General features: G+C 37.6%; 1 protein-coding gene across 3 annotated transcripts in view; it reads left to right on the forward strand.

The window, feature by feature from the left end:
* phkb (phosphorylase kinase, beta) overlaps positions 1–18551 on the forward strand; it is a 108689-nt gene extending 90138 nt beyond the window's left edge. For 2 of the 3 annotated variants that reach the window (XM_051716458.1, XM_051716441.1), the window contains 15 exons: positions 3203–3286; positions 4560–4664; positions 4900–4982; positions 5075–5165; positions 5310–5368; positions 5551–5713; positions 5886–5967; positions 7913–7970; positions 9584–9674; positions 14381–14583; positions 14780–14914; positions 15262–15391; positions 15557–15664; positions 15802–15942; positions 17711–18551. In XM_051716458.1, the coding sequence (XP_051572418.1) occupies positions 3203–3286; positions 4560–4664; positions 4900–4982; positions 5075–5165; positions 5310–5368; positions 5551–5713; positions 5886–5967; positions 7913–7970; positions 9584–9674; positions 14381–14583; positions 14780–14914; positions 15262–15391; positions 15557–15664; positions 15802–15942; positions 17711–17848 (1671 nt within the window). In that variant the 3' untranslated portion in view covers positions 17849–18551. Of the gene's footprint in view, positions 1–3202; positions 3287–4559; positions 4665–4899; positions 4983–5074; positions 5166–5309; positions 5369–5550; positions 5714–5885; positions 5968–7912; positions 7971–8195; positions 8287–9583; positions 9675–14380; positions 14584–14779; positions 14915–15261; positions 15392–15556; positions 15665–15801; positions 15943–17710 lie in introns of all 3 variants that reach the window. The other variant, XM_051716449.1, reaches the window with a different exon arrangement.
* Positions 18552–25031: the final 6480 nt, after the last annotated feature.

Genomic DNA, 25031 nt, shown 5'->3' on the forward strand with positions numbered 1-25031 from the left:
AATAATTATCAGTAAGATATTTCACTGTTCATTGAACATGGCTGTCTTTTATCGTATTGCTGTTGCTGCCTTTAAAACTAAACACACACAAAAACAAAACCAAAGCAATAAGCCACATTACAGTGATTTTACCATAGGTAAGAACACCCCTTACCCATGGTAAAATAGCTATAACGCACTACCTCTTGTGGCTTATTGCTTTATTTTAAACAAATCAGATTACTAGACTATTGGTAAGGGACAGGAATCTATCTCAAAATATTTTTCATGCCCATTTTCTGCAGAGCACACAGGGAGTGAGTGAGAGTGTTTTGCCTGTTTGTTCTCCTGTTTGTGGGTGTGTGAGTGGGTGGTTGGGTTTTATCACCGGAACATGCAATTTACTGCAGTTCGGTTCAAAACAGTTTGAAATCATAAAAACAGAACACCATCTATTTCCCTTGATTCAGTTCTTTCTGAGGTCAGTTGTGTGTGTGTGTGTGTGCTCTACCTCCAGACCGAGAGTGCATTAGAAAGAGAGTGATAGTTTGCTGAGTAAGCCTCTGTATTTTTCTGTAAGGATGCTTATTCAGTGACTGACCTATTAGAGACAGCTGGAGCTTTCTGCATAGGGCTGCCTACTCATGTTTTGATCAGATGCTGAACTGCAGTCACCTTTAATGGTAAATGGCGCAATATCATATTTTTGGCTAATGATAACATTTGAATTACTTCTTGCATGGTTCTTTTAGAAAGGAGGAATAGCTGGACCTGAAGATGTTTGCATCAACACCTCCATCCTTTACAAATCCTTTGACCTGATATTCTTGAATACTCATATCCAATACTAGATGAGATAATAGAAGGTTACAGAGGTAGACATGTTGTTTATAATCCAGCCGGTAAGGCTGCAGAAAGCATTATGAGTGTGAAAGTCTTTATTGCAGAAACCTGGGTATTAAAGAGGTTTGTTTCAACATAAGCACACTGGCTTCACAGCCCTTCTTAATGTGCTACAGGCTTAACACGTGTGACATTTGCAGGTTTCGTGTCAGGCATGTTGAGCTACTGATTAAAGGGTGGGCACTTTCGATTCAGTTGTGTCTTCCCCTCATTGCTATTCTGCACACAGATTTTCTAAGGTTCAGAGATCTGCACCGAGAGTAAGAGAGTTCTGTAGCCCAGAGCTCTCTCAAAAATGTTCATTTTGACAACTGGATTTGGCCTAAATGAGCAGCTATTTTCCTGTGTTTCACTTCGATATGAGTTGGGTTCTCCTCAGCAGGGGCTTATTGTTCCCTATTATTCCTTTTGTCATGCTGTGCAGTACACTTTTGTACTCAAGTCGTATTCTGAGATTGTCAAACTGCAGGAGGGCAGAGAGAAAAAGAGCTCCATCTAATGTCGTAAAGGTGTCTGCACACGCTGACTTTGTCCTCTCTGCACTAGAGGATCATCAGTGGTGCCCGCTAAAGCCCTAAACCCCTAACCCTAATGATTAAATTCCAGATTGTAACTCGTCCCACACCATTTGTGCTACAGACATGATGTGTGCTAGTACTTATTTAAGCAATCCGACTATTGATTTTTGCCTGGCAGACAATAAAACTGGAAGATTTAAGGAGAGACCCGAACCATATATAGAGACCAGAATAGCATAGATACAAGCAACACCCTACAGCATAGCAATGCCCTAGCCTTTCTTCTTTCCTTTTTCTTTCCAAAAGGAACAACAACAAAAATGCAGACAAAGTACAGAATGCAGTACAAATGCAAGATAAAAAAGTCACATGGTCACTGGAGTGGCATCCATCTATTCAGACTAATCTTTTATTATATGTGCACCTAAAACTCATTCCAGAGGTATATCCCCTCCTCCGTAACACCATTTACTCTACTGACAGATGTTCATATGGTACAATTTCCTCCATTGCACTGGCCCAGTCGTTCTGGGGCTTTTGTTGTTTAAAATAATTAAACTGTCTGTTGTAATACCCACCATAATGACAGAAAATGCAAATTTTTTAACATTTGGTAATTGGGACTGATCTCCCAATAGACATAACTTAGGTGTGAAAGGGATAGTTCACCCATAAATGAAAATTCTCTCATCATTTACATACCCTCATGCCATCCTAGATGTGTATGACTTTCTTTATTCACAAACAAAGATTTAAAAAATAATAATAATAATTTCAGCCCTGTAGGTCCATTCAATGCAAGTGAGAAATAAACCATACAACTCCAGTGGTTAAATCCATGTCTTCAGAAGCGATATGATAGGTGAGGATGAGGAACAGATCAATATTCAAGGACGTTTTTTACTCCAAATTCTCTGTGCCCAGTAGGTGGCGATATGCACAAGAATGGGAATCATCAAAAACAAAAGAAGAAAGTGAAAGTGGAGATTTATAATAAAAAAGGTCTTAAATATTGGTTTGTTTCTCAACCACACCTATCATATCACTTCTGAAGACATGGATTTAACCGCTGGAGTCATATGGATTACTTTTATGCTGCCTTTATGTGCTCTTTGGACCTTCAAATTTCTGGCCACTATTCACTTGCATTGTATGGACCTAAACAGTTCAGACGTTCTTCTAAAAATCTCAGTTTGTGTTCATTAGAAGACAGAAAGACATACAAATCTGTGATGGCATGAGGGTGAATAAATAAGAGAATTTTAATTAGTGGGTGAACTATACATTTTAAGGAAATTTTAAAACCAAACCAGCTACCCTAAAACATCCATAACATGAACCCAGAAAGGTATGAGACAACATTCACATATACAGTGTAGAAAACGCATTTCCAACATAATTTTTTACTCCGTAGATTTATCCTATGAAGTCTTGATGGAGTGTGGTATGATCTGTGGAGTATTGTGTATTGTATGAACTTCCCTCTTGCAAGGGAGAACAAATAAAACCTTAATGTAAAGGGTTACCAAAATTGGTCATGCTTTGGAAGAAAATTACTTCTTTAATCCACATCAGAATCAGCTTTATTGCCAAGTATGCTTACACATACAAGGAATTTGTCTTGGTGACAGGAGCTTCCAGTGTACAACAATACAAAAACAATACAAAAACAGCAGCAAGACATAGATAATAAAAAAATAAATAATAATGGTTCCTATATTATAATGTCTCGGGTAATACACAATACACACGGGTATTGTAGTCCTTGATGTCTGTGTGCGTGTGTGTTTGTTCGTTTCCAGGCATATCGCTTCCTCGCCATCAATAAGAAGCTTGGTTTGAGTGGGAGACCAGATAGGCCTGTTGGCTGCATTGGCACTTGTAAGGTAAACAGTGTTTTGTTTGCTTTCACAGCCACTCATTTGCATCAGTACATGTTCATTACACTTCTTTGTGGTTTATCCTCATATTTAGTCATTCTGTGCCTCTAAGTTCAACTCGACTTTAACAAGATACAAACTTGTACTACGTTTAGATGATGAAGTGTATGACTTCCAGAACTTAGTAAGCTGCCTTGCTGTCTACTGCCTACATACATAGGCAGTATCCTTACTGAATGGAACCTCATAAGTGATGTATTTGGCTACAACATTTTTCATACAAAGTGCTTTAAGAGACTTAACATTCAAACAATAGAGTTTGGCATTGTCATTTTGCTAAGCTAACACTGAGAAATATTGGATAAAATTGTCCTTTTTTAACAAAATTAAAAAAGATTTTTTATCAATGTTTTCTTAGTATTGAATAAATGATGGTTAGAATTAGCCTTTCTAAGAATTTGTCTACCATCTTGGATGTATTTTTTCACTGAATGCTATCTTTTTTTTTATTTTTTAATTTTTTTATTTTGGAATGCCCAATTCACAATGCGCTCTAGGTCCTCGTGGTGGCGTAGTGACTCGCCTCAATCCAGGTGGCGGAGGACGAATCTCAGTTGCCTCTGCGTATGAGACCGTCAATCCGTGCATCTAATCACCTGGCTTGTTGAGCGCGTTACCGCGGAGACGTAGCACATGTGGAGGCCCACGCTATTCTCAGCGGCATCCACGCACAACTCACCACGCGCCCCACCGAGAGCGAGAACCACACATTATAGCGACCACGGGGAGGTTACCCCATGTGACTCTACCCTCCCTAGCAACCAGGCCAATTTGGTTGCTTAGGAGATCTGGCTGGAGTCACTCAGCACGCCCTGGATTCGAACTTGTGACTCCAGGGGTGGTAGTCACTAAATGCTATCTTAAAAGTTAGCATAATCATTCTGCCTACCTTTTGGAACAGCTTTAATGTTGGGAGTGTTCCTATGATGCCCTAAAATGTTTCCTTTGTAGGAAGCTAACTTTTTAGGTTCACAGAATAATAAACCTCTGTATTTGATAGAAACTATTTGTACTACGACTACCTGGGGGGGGGGCACAGAACCCCCACATGTGTTTAACCCCCCCACCCCCCACGTATTTATGTCTGTGTCTGTCTGTCTGTTTGTTCAGAATTGATGGCATGTTTTATCTGCTGTCAGAGGTAGATTATATGTCTAGACTCTAGAGCTTACAGTCATCAGTACTGTAACATTTAAGGTCTTTTTTTCTCCCCTTTCAGATTTATCGAATCCTTGGAAAGACAGTAGTCTGCTATCCAATCGTCTTCGACCTCAGCGACTTCTACTTGTCCCAGGATGTCATGCTTTTGATTGATGATATCAAGGTGAGTTGGGCAATGTCACACCTTGCTGGTCCCTCAGACAAAGTAATTTTAAGAAAGAAAAGAATTAGGACAGAATATAGGTAGTAGACAAATTATTTCACATAAATCAGTAGTCTCAGCCTCTAAGTTACAAAGCATTGCCAAACTTTCTCCAGCTGCCTGTACGGTGTGTGTATTCATACAAGTAATCACATTATACAGTGTTTGTGATTGTGTTTACATTTGTGTTGTTCAGAATGCTTTGCAGTTTATTAAGCAGTACTGGAAGATGCAAGGTCGACCTCTCTTCCTGGCCCTTATCAGAGAGGACAACATTAAGTATGAGTTTATCCACACCATTTGAAAGAACCTGATTTTTTTATTTTGTATGTCTTATTAGAATTTAATTAATGGCATAACTTGCTTGCTAGGGGGAGCCGCTTCAACCCCATTCTGGACATGCTGGCATCTTTTAAGAAGGGAAACATTGGAGGAGTTAAAGTTCATGCTGATAGACTTCAGGTGTGCTTCTACTTATGAGAAATAGAGGATTTATATGAAATGCATCTTATTGTCTTAAATGACAAACCCTTTTTTCACTCAATACAATTCAATTAAAAAGTGTGCCTGTGAGTTCCCTCTGTTCCCTTTCCCTTCCTTTTTTAGACACTGATATCAGGCGCTGTGGTAGAGCAACTGGATTTCCTACGTGTCAATGAAGCTGAGTAAGAATGAACCTCCATTTACTCTGTTTCTTTCTAATCAATGTATTTATTTACACATTAATGCTCAATGTGATTCACTTGAGCAGGGCAATAGAAATAAATTGACTCCACGGATTCTTAAGCATGACATTTACTTTTGCCATACTAAGTTCCTAACTGTTTTCTAATTGGACTTTGTCTAGGATCCCCGAGTTTAAGAGCTTTGAGGAGCTGGAGATGCCCAAGCACTCTAAGGTGAAGCGTCAGACCAGCACACCAAATGCCTCTGACCTAGAGCAGCAGCCCGAGATAGACATCGATGAATGGTTCCATAAATCCACATATGAGATACTACAGAAATTCAATGTGAGCTTAACAAACCTGCCAGTTTACATTTAAATCTATTTATTTGACTGACATTTTTACTAAAAGCGATTTACAGTGAATTAAAGGTATGCATTATATCAATGACCTTGCCATTGTTAGCACGTTAAATGACATGTACTGTATACAATTCTGTGATGTGTTCTGCTACCAGGACTGTGACTGCCTGGCCAGTCAAGCCCAGCTGGCCAGTGTTCTCTTGAAAAAAGAAGGCCCTGACTTCTTCAACAAAAACGGTATGTATGTAGTTTAGTATCCTGAAGAGTACAATATGCATTCATATTTATTTTAAAGAGCAAATTCTCAGAACGCCTTTCTTATTCTCTTGCGGTCAAAAGAGTTTACTTAGTGCGCGGTCGACCGTGTTGCCTTTTGATCCGATCTGGAATGCGGAAAAGGGAAGTATATCCGTGCCTTAATTGTTTAGTGATTCAATGTATAAAGCCAGATGTTCAATGTATTTTTTTCGTCCTTTACAGCTGTTGCTTATCAGATTGTATGATTGTCAGATTGAGCCAGGTGAGACCTTGTGTAAAAGCCAAGACAGACTATGCAACATCAACAGTCTCTCATGTCAGACTGTAAAATACACATCCAAACAAAAGAGGGAATTTGTGGATTGCTCATTCTTCGGAAAGAACCCAAGTTATTTTTGAAAGTACAATCGTTTTGTGAAGGGAACACTAAATAATGACATGTATGTTGCATATCATATAGACTTAGGTAGACTTACTTTTAACTGAAAGTATCTTTTGTTCTTCCTCTCTTACACACACACACAAACACACATATATCATCAATTGCTATGCTCCTATTTGTTCTTCATTAGACAGCCATTGTAGCAGTAGTCAGACTGCAGGACTGCAACCCAAAATTTCTGAAACTGTCAGAACTTGGATGGGAATATTTTTTGCAAAGGCATTCGGTGAGCATGTCTCATTGAGCAATCAAGGACTCGTCTGAATGAAATGTCCACAGCTGTAATCCATTTAGCGCTTCATGGATAAGCAGTTGGGTTTGGAAATCCTAGTTCACACCCTTGTCATGGTCTGTCATTTAACAGTCTAATTCCAGTAGTTACACTTTATCATGGTGCTCAAGACTGTTCACACTCTTAAATGGGCCAATTCAACAAGCTGTGGAGAGATTACTTACAATGTGTGGTTCTATGTGATTTCATGTTTCAAGCCAGTGACTGAGTCATAGCTTGCGTTCCACGTGTCTTTGGGCCTTTAGGCTCCAGGGATGTTAAAGCAATATCACACAAGCAAGAGTGCTGTATGTCCAGCTCTCAGCATGGCTGTGATTCGGCAGGTAGTCACAGCCATGCTGATAGATGGACAATACAGCACGATTGCAATTGTGATATTGCTTTTATACAAAAGTTCATCAAACAGGTAAATAAATAAGTAGGGTGAAAGAAAACGCTAGCTCAAAAAACACTCTTGTGTATGGAACTACTTCACGGATTCAGGATCTGTTGTTGCTAGTTCGAAAGATTCGCCCAAGCCCATGGAGTGATGCTGCCATACATGCTATTGGAATTATCCTACAAGTGTTTTGTTGTCGGAGAGACAACATGGAGGATGCCAGTTTCATTCTTGAATATTTCTTGAGGAACTCTTATTTTGACACAGACACAGAAAGTGTACTCTCCTCTGCCATGTTGAAAGTTGAAAGTCTTCTCCCAACTCGGAAACTTGTATCAGGTAGGCGCCCTGATCGGCAGTAATGCTGAAGCTGTAAGTTTAACTCTATTTCTCAGCTATAGTGTAGAAGTAATTCGAGCGAACATGGAGTGAAAGACAATTCCGGATGACTTAAAATAAATTTGCGCACTGACTCACACAGACTCAACTCGCTCATAGCACACACAAGACAGTCTTTTATCACCACCTGCTGGCTGAAGTCTTTAATGTCACAAGGATTAATGAAAATGCACACATCTAGACTGCTCTTAAAAGTTAGTTTGAAACGGCACAAACACAAGTGAAGTGATACAAACAGTAAAGCATCCCAGTGCTGATGGTGTGAGCTGTCAGCACTCTTAGAATGTCTCTCGTCCAATCAGATTTGAGGACTGGAACTAACTGTTGTATAATGTCTCTTGCACAACACTAATTATGGAAGTTTTATATGGTTTATGTGCCACATAAAAGTCTTAACATTCTTTATGCCCAGAAAACCTCAAGGATGATGTGGAGAGAATTTACAGAAGAGCTGGCAGCAGGAAGCTTTGGTAAGATTTTTGACACTCTCTGTAAAAGCATTTTTTCAAAGTTTTATAATTGAGTTTCATTTATATTCTCAATTAGGTCATCTTAGTGGGATAACAATGATCAGATAGTGCTTGTAGTAATGGCTTTCCTTGTTTTGCCTGTTCTTTATATTTGTCCTTTTCTAATGTTATGCACCACTGAAAACAATGTGCACCTATATTTTTAAACACGCAAACCTCATGTAGGCTGGCGGTGCGTAGTGCTGCTGCCGTCATCCAGGTGTTTTCCGGTTCTATAGCTCCTCATATTACTTCTATGTTGGTCCAAGGCAAGCAGGTAATTGGTTAGCGGGGTATACAACCTCTGCATGTGTGTTATAACTGTTGACACTGTGCCGAAGGATGTTAACTCATGGGCAGCACTCATCCATTGTTGCTGTTTTGGTTTTTTTCCTCCATAAGCTCATTGCTTACACTCGCTTAGTCAAGCTGTTGGATTTGCTCATGGTCATTTTGCACCTGTGGCAATTTTGTTTTGTATATGGATTTTTTTTAACATTTTTTATCCCCCATAACACAGACTGATGTCCTATTTAAATCTGGTGTTTTAAATATATGAAGTCATAAAATAATTCCGTTAAAAGTCCATTTGTTTGTCTGAGCTAAACTTAATTATGTCTGCAACAGTACAACCAGTCCATAACATAAGTTTATATTACTTCCTAAAAGGAATCCATCAGATAAATATCGAATTGGTGAACATTAAAATACTTCTGCCTAGGCCATGACAATAAAGGAGTGTAGGATGCATTACTTCAGTACAAGAGCAATGGCAACAACAGGGTCTGAATGCCCAATACAACTTCATGTCACATGTCCCCTGAGATAGTAAGCTGTCCTGATAGGATTTTACAGCCCAGAGGGACAAACCTTCCTCAGTTATTCAAATAGGCATATTGCTGCATTAAATTTAGATTAGACTCTGAAGTTTAGAAGGTGTTTCATTTCAACAGGTGGTGTTGGAACTAAAAAATAATTTGTGAAGGCAAAAGTTCACAGAAGTTTTTTTTTTGGGGGGGGGGGGGGTTCACAGAGTTCTTGTAACAAAACTTTTTGCTAATATTGGTATTTGTGAATTGAAAACCGTTTATCATTTCTCATGAGGCAGCAAATTAAATATACAGTATATACTGACAATAAAATGCAATCTCTTCAATAATCAAAATACATTTTGAATGTAACTGTATTCTAATTACCAATGATTTAAATTGTAACTGTAGTGGAATACAGTTACTAATATTTTGTATTTTAAATACGTAATTCCATTACATGTATTCCATTACTCCCCAACCCTGACTGTGTATGTATGTGTGAGTGTGTGTGTGTGTGTGTGTGTGTGTGTGTGTGTATATATATATATACACACACACACACACACACACACACACACACACACACACACATACACATACATACACAGTCAGGGTTGGGGAGTAATGGAATTACTCTAAAACTTTTGCACGGTACTGTATATTTGATCATATACTGTAATTCCAATTTATGTTTGGCTCCTTTGCGATGAATGAGTGAGAATATCTCTGTTGTTTTGTGTTGTATTGTGTTGTATTCATCAGGTCCGTTGTGCGCCTTGCTGCCAGTCTCTTAACTAAACTAGTGGACAGCCTTGCCCCGAGCATTACTAGTGTTTTAGTGCATGGCAAGCAGGTAAGTGGACAACAGCAACAGGGGCCCAAACAACATCTAAGATATGATCAAACAATTGATGTCAAAATACGAATTTCAGTCAGGGATTTCCTACAAACATTTTAATGTTCACTGATAATCAATGAGTCAAAATTTGTCATAAATCTCTATACATTTGATAGACAAGTCATGATGGACTCCTCTTCTGACTCAATGAGAATCTAATAGCTAACAGCATCACCACTATCAAAGCTAACCTGCTGCCCTAAACATCCATTTGTCGCCAAGCTGTTTATTTTGTAAAGTCGCTTTTACCCAGTATTGTTGCAACCATCCCATGCATTTTATTTAACATTAGTGTACTTTTACATTTGATTTGCTTTGTGTTTAGACAAACATAACGTGGTGTGGAGTGTTTGTTTAATGAACTGCTATAGCTTCCCAACATAAGTCCGTTTAGCCCCTGGTGGTTGAGAATTCATCAGAGTAGAGCACTAGCAATAAATCTGCATATAAATTGTGTCCTAGGGGCCTAATGTTATGGGTAAGATAAATGAGTACATTTTGGTTTGAAAATGGGTCATTCCTTGCATACAAGAACAGTCTCAGCTGACCTGCATGTAGAATTAAAGTCTTTTATAATGCAAAGAAGCCAAGCCCTTCTTTGTGTGCTCCCTACTTGATGTGTGTTTGGGTAAATACATTATCATTGCCATAGCTGAGCAATATCACCTGTGAATATAGGTGGGTATATCTGCTAGGATACAACAGCAAATTGTGCAAAGCAAGCCATCACATACAGTGTCCCCATAAAGTATGTAAAAATGCATGAATTTCATTGCTTTAGATCAAACCAAGAGCCATCTGCAAACAAATTATATTAGACCTTTTCCCAAATGTAACTGCATTTCTCAGCCATTTTTGCACTTTTAACCAACTGGCCCCAAAACGCAGTAACTGTGCTGACACTAAAAGTCAGAAAAGGGGCTTCAAAGTTTTTTGATTTTCCAACCAAATGTGGATTATCAAATTTTCCTACTCGGTTCTCCCCTTAAGGGTGTGCCAGAGTTCACAACGTGGGGCGTGAAACTTCATGCTTTGAAGGGACCAAAGATACATAAAGGCCCCGATTTACTAAAGGTTTGTGTGTATAAAAACGTGATAGCACTCTTAAAAAAAAGGTCAGAGCTGATCTACTAATGTAGTCTTTTAAAGATTGCATCTTTCAGATTCTAAAAATACCACGTCTTGGCAATTTTTGCATGTTTCCCCGACATGAATATGCAATAATGCGCATAATAAGTCTAGATGCAAATGAATCAAATTGTACCTGCAAAGTGATTCATCAAGACTGAAAGTCAGTTCAGAATCGGAAACTATGAGAGAAAATTAATAAGAATGAAAAGCAGGTATTAATCTGATTTGCACTGTGCATCATGCTGTCATTGTGACAGAAAAGGATTTCGAGAACAGATAATACGTAGAACACCCTTTATTGACACATTAATGTGAAATTAAATTAATACACATGAAACATTTTTTTATTTGATTTTAAAACTCGATATCATAACTGATAACATCATAAGCCTACTAACAATTTATGCCCAAATTATGTCCTGATTTAATGTTTTAAACCGTTTTTAACTGCTGAAATATTGCTAAATATTTTAAGTGGCGGTTCTTTCCAGTAGGCAGCCCGATACGCACCTGTATCACAAACAGGTTTCGTCTTGATCCCGTGAAATGAACAGGGAGTGCAAGTTCTGTACCACGCAGCTCCCATGTCTGTCTTGTGCGCAGGTAACATTGCCATGGTCAAGATAATAGTGGATTGAAATTTGGATTTAATTTAAGTATACTATCAGTTGTGCAATGGCTTAACATGTACATAATATATATATATATATATATATATATATATATATATATATATATATATATATATATATATATATATATATATATATATATATATATATTTATATATATATATATTTATTTTTGTGAATTATGAACAATTCAAGTGAAGAGTGTCATGTGCATTCTCATCAACTACTCTTGCACTTGCTAAATAGCAAGGATTTTATGATGACGATCCTATAAATTAACAAATAAATGTCATATTGAATAAAAATAAAATGGTATTTAGTGAGAGCTGTACTGTAATTGCATTTGGTGCTAGTACCATATGCAAAAGCCTCCTTTTGGAGGGTGTGTCCAACACAATTTCACATGTAGTTATTTGCATGATTTGTCATAGCAAATCACCTGCAAAATGCCCACGACTTGCACACGCATTTTCATAGATTGCATTTTCATATTTAAGATCTTAGATAATCGGGGCCAGAATGAGCTATACCAGTAAGACAGCATTTCTCGTCTTACTCAACAAGATATTAGAAAAATCTCAAAATAAATATTAATAAACTGTCCAAAGACCTTGACACCATGGCAACTGTAGCAAAACTTCATTAAATGTCGCTCTACCAACCAGAGCATCTTTGCACAACTGCATGAGGATGAAGCAAACCAAGTGCTTGTAAGTTTCGTTTTTTCTGCAACTTCATAACCATGCACAGCAAAACTGCAAATCCTCTTAAAACTGCATACCTTGTTGACATGTTAACGCATTATAATGAGACCATCGAGCAGCTGCAGGGCTCTGCTTCAATAATCACCAAAATTATATACCAGATAGATATGATATGTGTCAACCGCTAGAAATTTTCAAGTATAATTTCTATGGCGGTTCTAAAAATCAGTATATTATAATCACCATATTATTTTTTATCAGTTGTTATGCTTTTGCTTTATTTTTGCATTTCTCATGGCCTTGAAAGATAGCGCTCAAGCTCACAGTGTGCGGGGGGGAAAGAAAAGACCAATAAGCCCTGCTGCACGTGCTGTTACTATCGCCATGTTTTGCCACAAAGCATGTAGAAAGAAGCGATGGCACCGAGTAAATTACATCAGCAATTATTAAATAACACTTTTGTCAACAGTTATGTATCCATCTATCTAGATAGATATCTATCTATCGCAGACTTCCTTATATGTAAGAAGGTACTGCTTCAAGGAAAAAAGTTTGGGAACCACTGGTCTAAGAGATCCAATTTTTGTCATAAATGACTAAGTTCAGGCATAAAACTCTGCTTGGCGCAATCTATTATGTTCTTTGTCTAACATTTAAATTGCTCAGTTTTGCAGATAAGCTGGTTTCACTGCGGCAAAAGCTGCAAAGATTTTGTTTTGTTTTCTCTGAAAATGCTATTTGCTCAGGTGGTTGCAGGGGTTTACTTCTATCAGCTTGAACGTTGAGGTCTACTTTTTGCCGTGACACATAGGAACACGTCTTGACCAAGGTAAGCCTGAGCCAAATCTGGCCTGGCACATATTGATATCTTAGGTTGTTAGTTTGAATAAATCCACGCATAGCTAGGCTAAGTCACTAGTTAAATAAGTTCTGGGCTTTCCTAGTTCAGGTACACATTATTAGTCAGGCCAATAGCCGTTTAAACCATTCGGCCATGCTGGCCCTTGCATACATAAAGATTCATTAGCTTTATGCCATTTGGCCAAGCTGGCCAAGGCACACTTAGCTAGCATACACTTGGTGCACAATGGCTATTCGGAGCAGCAGGGTACACAAGTTTTGGTGGTAGATCTGCATGGTTGTGTTTTGTGTTATGTGTTTGTGCAGCTTTCCAGCTTTGTTGGGGGATTCTATGCATGTCTAATTGTGCAGCAACATGTCCACATGCTTAACTTAGCGTGTCTGAGTAGGTTCTAATAGTAGCAAATCTTCGTACTTGCTCTGCAGCAGAAGCAATTTAGCAGATCTAGTCCACCAAGACCAAAATCCTATCAATATGTCACATCCACATTAACATGCTAAATCTTTGAGTTGTCATGACTGAACTCAATTTTGACAATGTGCAGTTACTGCGTTTTGCCTTTGTAAGACAGTGTAGTTCATTACATTAAATATGGACATGTTCCGCTGAGTTTTACAGCCAGCAAGTGTCCATATACTTTTTCTCTTAAATTTTTATATTTCAGTATATTTATTCCTTCATCATTTAAAACCTAACAAACTTAGTTTTGTAAAATGTTGTGCTTGAAAAGTGTATCTTCCTTTACAATAAATGCCACTGGTTTGAAAATGTGTTATCTAAATGCAATGACATTCTCATCTTTTTAAGTGTGGCTAAGTGTCACAATACTTTTGGGGGCCATTGTATCAGTGTTATCTTTGCAGACCTGTAATGTTTGATAGAAAAAAAAAGTCCTTATGGACTTAAGGCGATATTATCAGCTTCATTCATGTATTGTACTTCAGAGATTTTCTTGAAAAGGAGAGCTTTACTGGAAGGAATTCAGATCTATCCTAAGCTTCAAAACTTCAGAGCTTTAATATAATATTTTAGAAGTTTACTTAACATAGTGACATTAATAGAATTTCAGAGTTGATAAATTGACTAAAAGAAAGAATTAAAATTATTGTGTAATGTACTGCAAAGTTTATATGTAAAAGTATAACACTATTTGTGCTTATATCTATCGATTTTAAAATGAAACTGGTTTGAGTCATTACATCCTGCTTTCTGTCATTGCAGTACATTAACAAGAACCCTTCAAAGAATTCAGCTAAAGACAGAATAACAGAAAATGCATCTCTGACAAATCGACCACTGCAATGCAAACTGAGCACAATTCTCTTTTGCCAGGTGACTCTTGGACTGTTTGGGCATGAGGAAATAGTTATCTCCAACCCCTTGTCTCCAGGAGTCATTAAGGACATAATATACAGCAAGTGCAGCCCCCACGGTGAGCGAGAGGCCGTTCTGCAGCAGGAGCTTGTCATTCACATCGGCTGGATCATCTCCAACAGCCCTGAGCTATTCAGTGGCATGCTCAAGATCCGTGTGGGGTATGCCATCACCTCTAGTATAAGATTAAGCCCCCTTGCAGTGTTGAGTTCACAGCATATCCCTAAATAATACAGTATGCTCACATCATTAGACAATTAATATATAATAGACATTAGGTTCTGCACAGATAATTTAAATCTATTATTAACACAGATAACCTTTAACTATATATTTGTCTACCCACTTTTGAATCAGGTGGATTATTCAGGCCATGAAACATGAGTTAAAGATCCGGGCCGGGGAAATGCCCACCCAGGACATCTACCAGATGTCCCCTAGTGATGTCAAACAGCTACTACTGGATGTCCTCCAGCCTCAGCAGACTGGCAGGTGCTGGATGCCCACCATCTGTCTGTTACTGTAGATACCTGCCAAATATGAATATCCTGCTGTTTCCAATCAAAACAATAGTATACCATTTAGCATCATTTCGTTAAGCCTTGTTTTTCATAGTGGGACTAAGTTTCTTTATTAATTAAGATCTTATAATCTTCTGATAATATACCCCTAATCATTTGATTAAGTTATTGTTCCATGTTTCATATTGCCAAGATGTGATGCCTTCACCTTATGTATGTAAAAGCTCACATATTAGTCCTTCTACAGAGCTAGAATTCAAGGATTGCACCATTACAACTGTTTGAAGAATTTATTTGAACCTTTCTAAACTTCCTTAGATCTTGGCTCAGTAGACGCCAGATAGATGGCTCACTCAACCGTACCCCTCTTGGCTTCTATGACCGTGTTTGGCAAATCCTTGAGAGAACACCTAATGGTATTACGATTGGAGGACATCATCTCCCTCAGGTAGCTTTCTCTAAATACATTTATTTGGAAAAAAAATAAGTGTAGTATTTTGATGGAATGATACTTCTGGATGAATATAGCCTCTATATTTCATTACAGTCATTAAATTATCATTTTTAAAGAATTATTTTAAAATGACTGCATCTATCACTCACTGTTTTGCAGCAACCTACTCTATCAGATATGACCATGTATGAGATGAATTTTTCTCTGTTGGTGGAGGACACAATGAAGAACATAGTATTGCCTGAGTACAGGCAGATCATTGTTGAGGTTAGAGACAATCTGTATTAATATGTCCTGTTGCTGCCATCTTCTATTTACCACTCATGAATTTGTAATCTGAATTTTTATAATCCCCATTGTCTGCGATTGACCCATTGTCTGTATCTTTGATTACCTTAATGCAGCTGTTGATGGTGGTGTCAATTGTGCTGGAAAGAAACCCGGAGCTGGAGTTTCAGGAGACAGTGGATTTGGACCGAATTGTTAATGATGCATTTGCAGACTTTCAGAAAGACCGCAGCAGACTGGAGGGCACTGAGAAGCAGGTGTGGGCACTACAATCTATAATCCTAAAGAATTAAAATGGCAAAGCTTTCTAGTTTAATCATTGAAATCAAATGTTTGGGCTGTCCATCTAACGTGTTAATTCAATGTGATTCATTATATAAAAAATAATGCGTTAAAAAAATGTATGCAATAAATTATGCACCTCGACCATTGTAAGGAATATTCCTACCATTGGAGCAGTTCAAGCTTGAAGTACCACCTTCATGTTTTCAGCAGGGGGCAGTAAGCGGAACTCTAGCAACGCTGCAAGATATTAACAGTTCAAGTTATAAATGGAAGAATAAACATCTAGAGAAACATCTGTTTATAGAAAAATATATTAGATATGGATTCATACAATCCAAAAATCCAGTATGTTGGAGATTTCCCCACTTGAGCAGCATGAGTTGAACACGCTGAACACAGGCAAAATAAACTGCTTTAAAATGGGATACTTACCTCACACAAACGCACTCTATTTATACATTAAATTAATCACAATAACCACAACATATACGTAATATTATGAACAGATGAATGAACAGGTTAACTTTAAGCTATGTGCTAGTCATAACATATCTATCTTGCATTGTGTAACTTGTGTTGTGAATAATCTGTTTCCATAAGTAAAACACTGTACACGCAAAGCAATATCCTAAACTGGTCTCTAAAGCATGAAGAATTCAGAAAACAGTAGGCTAATTTCTAACGAGTAGCTAATACTTCATTATATTCATGATGTGCTATTATTTCAGGAGCTCAGGTTTTCACAACAAGGACAGTTGGACAGCATTTTGTATGTAGCCTATCCATTAAATGTTTTATATGTTTAAATTAAGAAAATGTTTATGCATTATTCTAAATATTTGAATATTGTGGTCTGTTACAATTTGACATGTTTTTGTCATTTTGCACATTATCATCAACAAAAGATGTTATTTTCATTGACAAAAGTTATAAGTCATTTTAGTCAGAGTAAAACTGTCTAAAATTAATAAATATGACATGACGAAATATTGACTAATTTTATAGGACATTTTCGTCAAAAGGCTAAAACTATGACTAAACAAAAAACTGTGTAAAATTAACACTGGCTTCATCCGAAACCAAAGGTAGCTGCCATGTTGCCTCACTGACCTGTCAGTGATGACTGAACTGGTTTCTGACAGGCTTCCTAGGCAGCGCTGCGTTACATTGATGCTAGGATTTTAGCATACATTCAGTCCAATCAAACCACAAAGGTCTAAGTCTACCTCGGACAGATTGACAAATTCAGTTGCAAAAGGGATTGCTGTTATCTGTAGGCCAAAAATAAGCTTATGTTCAGTTATATGGAAATAAACAATATATTGCCTTCCAAAGTCACGTGTTATATTGCCTAATTAATGCTTTACTTGTCTACCACAATAATGTAAGGCCTTTTAATTCAGATTTTTAATCTGAATTATATTTATTGTATATATTTATAATTATTTAAATATGATTATATTTAATTATTTAAACATTATATATACAAATATTGATATGTACAATTAATTGCAAAATACAGGTTAAAATAGATTTAGATAGAGATTTAGATAGATTGACACTGCAGGACGTCAACTTTCCATAGGCATGTCATGTCAACTACCCATATTCTGTATATTTTCTTTTTCTTTTTTTTTTATGATCTATTTTAAACATTACAGCCATAGATTATAAATACCATTTATGCTTGCTACTGCATTTTGCAGTGATGTTACTAAAAACAAATAACATACTCTACAGGATGACATGGAGGCCTTCTACAACACACCGGCCTTGGGGAAGCAAGGCACATCCAGTTACCTGACCAAGGCCGTAATTATCCAGCTGCTGCAGGGAGAGGTGAAGCCCTGTAAAGATGACCCGTGCTCTGTCAGCTAAACCACCGCACACTTCCGTCAGTATTACACAGACTCTGTCATACATGGCCCAGCCTTGCTAACATAGATTTGTTTTTGACTGAAAAGATATGATATAGTACATAAAAAATGTTCATTCAGGACTTAGACGAAAAAGTAATCTCCACATTAGCATCTAGTTTTACAACCCAGGAATAAAATTCTTCTTGGGTGCCTCCCACACCTTACTAAGTATGAACCATCATACTATGTATTTCTTCAGGTCTACTACCAGGACACAACCTGGTTTTATCTAGAGAATTGAATGCCTCATCATGATCTATAACTGTAAACCATAAGGTCAGTATACAATAGCGACGTACAGTAAGATCAAATTAACCATTTTAATGTAGGTCAGTATTTCTGCATGTGGGCAATCATGAATGGAGTGACATAAGTTGACAGAGGGAAGATAGATGCTGTTGCAGTCTTTGAAATCATTGATTTTGTAGTATACATGTTTGTCTTAATTTTATGTAGTTGTATTTAATTCTGCACCCGTTATCAGTTTATTTCAGAGTCTATATAGCTCTAGTTAATATATTGTGTGTATCACCTGTTTGTTTAAATGCTAATATGAAAATTGAGTGTCCCAGGTTTGCCACCTAATCAGAACAGTTTTTTTTTTCTGTCCATCGCTACTAAAGAAAAAAATATTACAAGAATAAATAAACTATCCATGTTTTAACTTGTATATTGCACTTTTCTGTCTCTTTGTGTCAGCTGCATTAAAAAACAGCTCAAACCTTTGGCAGTAATATACAGTAAAAGAGACATGTTGGATAGATCCAGTTATTGGTGTAAATCCCAAAGGAGAAGCTCAGAAGTCTTGATTATCCGAGTGAGTGGATGTTTGGACTAAGATCCTTGTTTATTATTCTGGCTGCAGCCATGAACCTCCACTTTTAAAGGAGAGAACAGAAATCTCAACAGTTCTCCTGAGGGATGACTAGAGGAGCTATGTTCAACTCCAAAATATATTAAAATTGGAGACCATATTGATGGACTGAAGAATCTGTCTCTGGCCCTGAGGCAAAATAAGCTTTGAATAGATATCAAGATTATAAGATGGAGTTTATATTTGGTTCTTTTACCATACAAAGCTAAATTACAAGCTATTTTACAAGCAAAATTATAAATATTTATAAATGTGAAATATACAGTTGAAGTCAGAAGTTTACATAGACCTTAGCCAAATACATTTAAACTCAGTTTTTCACAATTCCTGACATTTAATCATAAAAAACATTCCAGGATCACTACTTTATTTTAAGAATGTGAAATGTCAGAATAATAGTAGAGAGAATGATTTATTTCAACTTTTATTTCTTTCATCACATACCCATGGGTCAGAAGTTTACATACACTGTTAGTATTTGGTAGCATTGCCTTTAAATTATTTAACTTGGGTCAAATCTTTTGGGAAGCCTTCCACAAGCTTCTCACAATAAGTTGCTGGAATTTTGGCCCATTCCTCCAGACAGAACTGGTGTAACTGAGTCAGGTTTATAGGCCTCCTTGCTCGCACACGCTTTTTCAGTTCTGCCCACAAATTTTCTATCGGATTGAGAGCAGGGCTTTGTGATGGCCACTCCAATACCTTGACTTTGTTGTCCTTAAGCCATTTTGCCACAACTTTGGAGGTATGCTTGGGGTCATTGTCCATTTGGAAGACCCATTTGCGACCGAGCTTTAACTTCCTGGCTGATGTCTTGAGATGTTGCTTCAATATATCCACATAATTTTCCTTCCTCATGATGCCATCTATTTTGTGAAGTGCACCAGTCCCTCCTGCAGCAAAGCACCCCCACAACATGATGCTGCCACCCCCATGCTTCACGGTTGGGATGGTGTTCTTCGGCTTGCAAGCCTCACCCTTTTAACTCCAAACATAACAATGGTCATTATGGCCAAACAGTTTGATTTTTGTTTCATTAGACCAGAGGACATTTCTCCAAAATGTCTCTCCTTTTCTTTAAAAAAAGCAAAAATCTGTGTTACAGTGAGGCACTTACAATGGAAGTGAATGGGGACAGTGAAAGTAAATGGGGCCAATTTTTGGAGGGTTTAAAGGCAGAAATGTGAAGCGTATAATTTTATAAATGCACTTGCATTAATTCTTCTGTTAAAACTTGTATATTATTTGAGCTGTAAAGTTGTTTAAATAGTCATTTTTATAGTTGTTTTAGGGTTTGTTGACATTACATCATCAATGCAATGTAAGTGATTTTATCACTAAAATCATATTACATGCATATCCTTTATGTCTTGTGGCTATACTTTTGAAACAGTGAGTATTTTAATGTTTATGGATTGACCCCATTCAATTCCATTGTAAGTGCCTCACTGTAACCTTGATTTTTGCTTTTTTTAAAGAAAAGGAAGGACGAGTCAAAATAAATTTTTGTGGTAATCAACATTATGCCACAAATGCTTTCGATTGAGCTTAACTTGTATTGAACCCGGAATATTCCTTTTAGTGCTTATACTATGTAAAAACTGTAGTGTAGCTGTCTGAATGTGACACTTGTCTGATTAACGAACATTCAGAAAACAACCCGTTTACATTTTCACGTGTTGCACGAAGACATGGATTGGCTTCTTTCAGCTCTTTGTTGAAAACAACAGGACGACATTGAGCGCAAGCGCTAAGCGTATGAATTAAAAGGCCTTACATTATTGTGGTAGACAAGTAAAGCATTAATTAGGCAATATAACATGTGACTTTGGAAGGCAATATATTGTTTATTTTCATATAATTGAACATAAGCTTATATTTGGCCTACAGATAACAGCAATCCCTTTTGCAATTGAATTTGTCAATCATTGCCATGGTAACCAGACACATTTTGATTTGCTGAAGACTAGAATGAATGTATCGTCAAATCAACATGTTACGAAACACAATTGATGAGAAGGAGATTTAATTTAAGAAGAAAAAAATCAGTGACCCTAACAATAAACTGTCCTGTGTAATAAACCGGGACGTCTGGTCACCCAATCTATAATTAAATTATAAACAAAACATTTTGCTACCCAAAATAACTTCATATTTCATTGTGCATTTTATTGTGGAAAAAACTGTAAAAGAAAATGTTAAGCAGCTCGTCAATGCTTTTAAAATAGAAAATCAATGATAAACAGGTGCTGTTTATCTGTTTAGAGTTGCTGTCTGCTTTAGCAATAAAAAATAAAAAAATGTCAGACTATTTAAAAAGTTAGAGTTAATTCATCAAGGACCAGTTTAAGTTGACAACACTGCATGGACCACGAGACTACAGATGCCTACATGTGTAGATACATTATGCCTAAAAAGACTTAATAGCCCAATATTAAGAATATTTTTCTGAATTTTTATTTTGATATGTTGTTTTAGTAAACTGTGAGAGACATGATGTGGGTGATTTGACTTAATAAATTCTTAACCATGATGAAACCGCGATGCGAGCACCGTCTTGGCTTCACAAATGCCATGTGCGATTTTACCAATTGTGAGGTCCTGTGCCGTGCAAAACTGCCTTGTAGTTTCTAGTACATTGGCTACATACCTGTCTTTATGTATTCGTTGTGCCAGCCACCTCGGTAATCAATGTTATACAGCAGTCTCCATAGTAACATTCGAGTGTATTGGTTGAATTAGTGTGCCGCTCTGCAGGTGTGTTTGCTCAACATGGTGAAACAAACTCTGGCTATGTCTACAACATCAGGGGGTGCTACAACTGCTTGCAGACAGAGTGTCCATTTATTTCTACATCGTTATTTTAATTTATTTATTTTGTTCATTGCATCACAAATCAAATGCCGTGGACTCTGAAAATAATCCAGAGTCCCAAAGGCTCGAGTCTGAGTCAAGTCCGAGTAAAAATGCATCCGAGTCTGTGACAAGCCCAATCCATTAAAATTGGACTTGTGACTCGGATTCGAGTCCGAGTCCGAACTCGAGTACCCCAACTCAACTACAAGTGGTCTATTGGTGCCTCCAAGTGGCCTTATTTTGGAAGTACACTTACATAAATCATTATGGAACAAAGAATTTTGGTCATATCGACTTGGACATATCGTGTCAGACCTTCATCAGACGTGTGGCTTTATATCAGATGTGTTTTTGGGGCACTGCGCATAGTCTTGTATATAAAAAAAATATATATATTTTATAAATATTTGCGGTCACTATTCAAAATTTTGAATAGCTCTAGCAATTTTTTTTATTTTACAATGATACATTTTTACTCTTGAATAACAAATGTCTAAGTGTCTACTTTCAAATGAGCCCAAGTTTGTGTTTGTAGACCAAAGGGTTCAAGAACTGGAAGAGTTTATAAGAGGAGATGTTAGGCAAAATGTCAACGCTGTTCTTTTCCATATAGTGAAACAGAATATGGATGGACGCTGTCGAGCTTCAAAAATGACAAAAAGGAACCGTAAAAGTACCATGAAAGTAGTCCATACAACCTATGCGTTAGTTTGTAAGGTAAAAAATAGCGTAGGTAATAAGGTAATATTTTGACAGAAGTTCATGTTAAGGCACATATTACTTTAAATCTTAGATTATATTATTATGACTTAATTGACATTAATAGTAATTTATAAACTAAAAAGTGTTTGTGTTGGTGAACAAAACTAGCTGATGTTTAAAGACGTTTATCTCTTTTAGAGCTGAACATTTTAAAACAAATCTTGTGGAGATTTAGTTTGTGATCCGCAGCTCGCGCTCCTTTCCAGTCGAATCGCAAAGAAAAATGCAAACAAATGTGTCCCCCTCAAGATATACATCCACTGAAGGGCGAATGCAATCTTTGTTTATTAAAAGTAAAGTTACAGTTTAAGTAGAGCGGATTAAAATTCAGGGCCTCTTATGCAAGGATCGAATTAGTTACCACTAGACCACCCAGTCAGACTCTCAACAAATGAACTCATTGATGTACTTCTGCAGTGACCAATAATATCTCATGACCGAAAGTAGCAGACGTACATCTAAAGCTATCAAATTTATTATATGAAATATTTATTTTAGAGCTTGAATTGATCATCAAAACTGACTGTTCATATAAACAGATGATTTAAAATAATCTTTTACGAGTGCTTCTCATTGCTGTGTGACTTCTAATTAACGCCGTGTAAGAATCTCGTGAGATTGACGAGAGAGGGATCCTTTCTAGACACGACCCTCATGACCGTTTGTGACATGCCATATTCTGCAATGTATATTTTTGTATGAGGTATGACAGTGCCGTTCTGAAGTGCATCAGGAGAAGATTTACAGACATTAAATTGTACTCTCCACCTCACACAATGCTACTGTATGCCGTCAGGGAGCACATTGGATGAAGCGCATCGCCCTTTGGACTACTTTTGTATTGAATTTTGAAATTTTTCTGAATAAATTATTGTGATTAAATTTATCTGCCTGTTATGTGTTTTATATGCTTAATAAATGGTTATGGTTAAGTTTAGGAGTATGTGTGGGATTAGCGGCTGTAAAATATCCTCTCACTTTCAACTGCTTGTATTTTCAGCAAAATTAACATGTGTAAATATTTGTATGAACAGAAAAAGATTCAACAACTAAGATATAAACTGAACAAGTTTCACAGACATGTGACTAACAGAAATGGAATAATGTGTCCCTGAACAAAGTAACAGTCAGTATCTGGTGTGGCCACCAGCTGCGTTAAGTACTGCAGTGCACCTCCTCCTCATGGACTGCACCAGATTTGCCAGTTCTTGCTGTGAGATGTTACCCCACTCTTCCACCAAGGCACTTGCAAGTTCCCGGACATTTCTGGGGGGAATGGCCCTAGCCCTCACCCTCCGATCCAACAGGTCCCAGACGTGCTCAATGGGATTGAGATCCGGGCTCTTCACTGGCCATGGCAGAACACTGATATTACTGTCTTGCAGGAAATCATGCACAGAACGAGCAGTATGGCTGGTGGCATTGTAATGCTGGAGGGTCATGTCAGGATGAGCCTGCAGCAAGGGTATCACGAGGGAGGAGGATGTCTTCCCTGTAACGCACAGCGTTGAGATTTCCTGCAATGACAACAAGCTCAGTCCGATGATGCTGTGACACACCACCCCAGACCATGACGGACCCTCCACCTCCACGTCGATCCCGCTCCAGAGTACATGCCTCAGTGTAATGCTCATTCCTTCGATGATAAACGCGAGTCCGACCATCACCCCTGGTGAGACAAAACTGCGACTTGTCAGTGAAGAGCACTTTTTGCCAGTCCTGTCTGGTCCAGCGAAGGTGGGTTTGTGCCCATAGGCGACGTTGTTGCCAGTGATGTCTGGTAAGGACCTGCCGTACATCAGGCCTTCAAGCCCTCAGTCCAGCCTCTCTCAGTCTATTGCGGACAGTCTGAGCACTGATGGAGGGATTGTGCGTTCCTGGTGTAACTCGGGCAGTTGTTGTTGCCATCCTGTACCTGTCCCCCAGGTGTGATATTCGGATGTACTGATTCTATGCAGGTGTTATTACACGTGGTCTGCCACTGCAAGGACGATCAGCTGTCCTTCCTGTTTCCCTGTAGCGCTGTCTTAGGCATCTCACAGTATGGACATTGCAATTTATTTCCCTGGACACATCTGCAGTCCTCATCCCTTCATGCAGCATGCCTAAGGCACGTTCACACAGATGAGCAGGGACTCTGGGCATCTTTCTTTTGGTGTTTTTCAGAGTCAGTAGAAATGTCTCTTTAGTGTCCTAAGTTTTTATAACTGTGACCTTAATTGCCTTTCGTCTGTAAGCTGTTAGTGTCTTAACGACCGTTCCACAGGTGCATGTTCATTAATTGTTTATGGTTCATTGAACAAGCATGGAAAACATTGTTTAAACCCTTTACAATAAAGATCTGTAAAGTTATTTGGATTTTTACAAAATTATCTTTAAAATACAGTGTCCTGAAAAAGGAACGTTTCTTCTTTTGCTTAGTTTTATAAATGAATATATTTTTAACAAAAATTATTGCTACTGTACAATAATCTACTTGTTACATGTTTTTATATTGTTGAAATGTGGTTATGTTTAGAGGTTGGGGTAGGGTTAAGGGATCTAAAATATCTATAAAACAGTAAAAATGTACAAATATATTTATGATAGATTTGTGTATTCAAATATACTTGTAATGGATTTGTCAATATTTTACGTTTCTAAAGCTGTA

This window comes from Myxocyprinus asiaticus, chromosome 2, assembly GCF_019703515.2.
Source record: "Myxocyprinus asiaticus isolate MX2 ecotype Aquarium Trade chromosome 2, UBuf_Myxa_2, whole genome shotgun sequence".
Lineage (NCBI taxonomy): Eukaryota > Metazoa > Chordata > Actinopteri > Cypriniformes > Catostomidae > Myxocyprinus > Myxocyprinus asiaticus.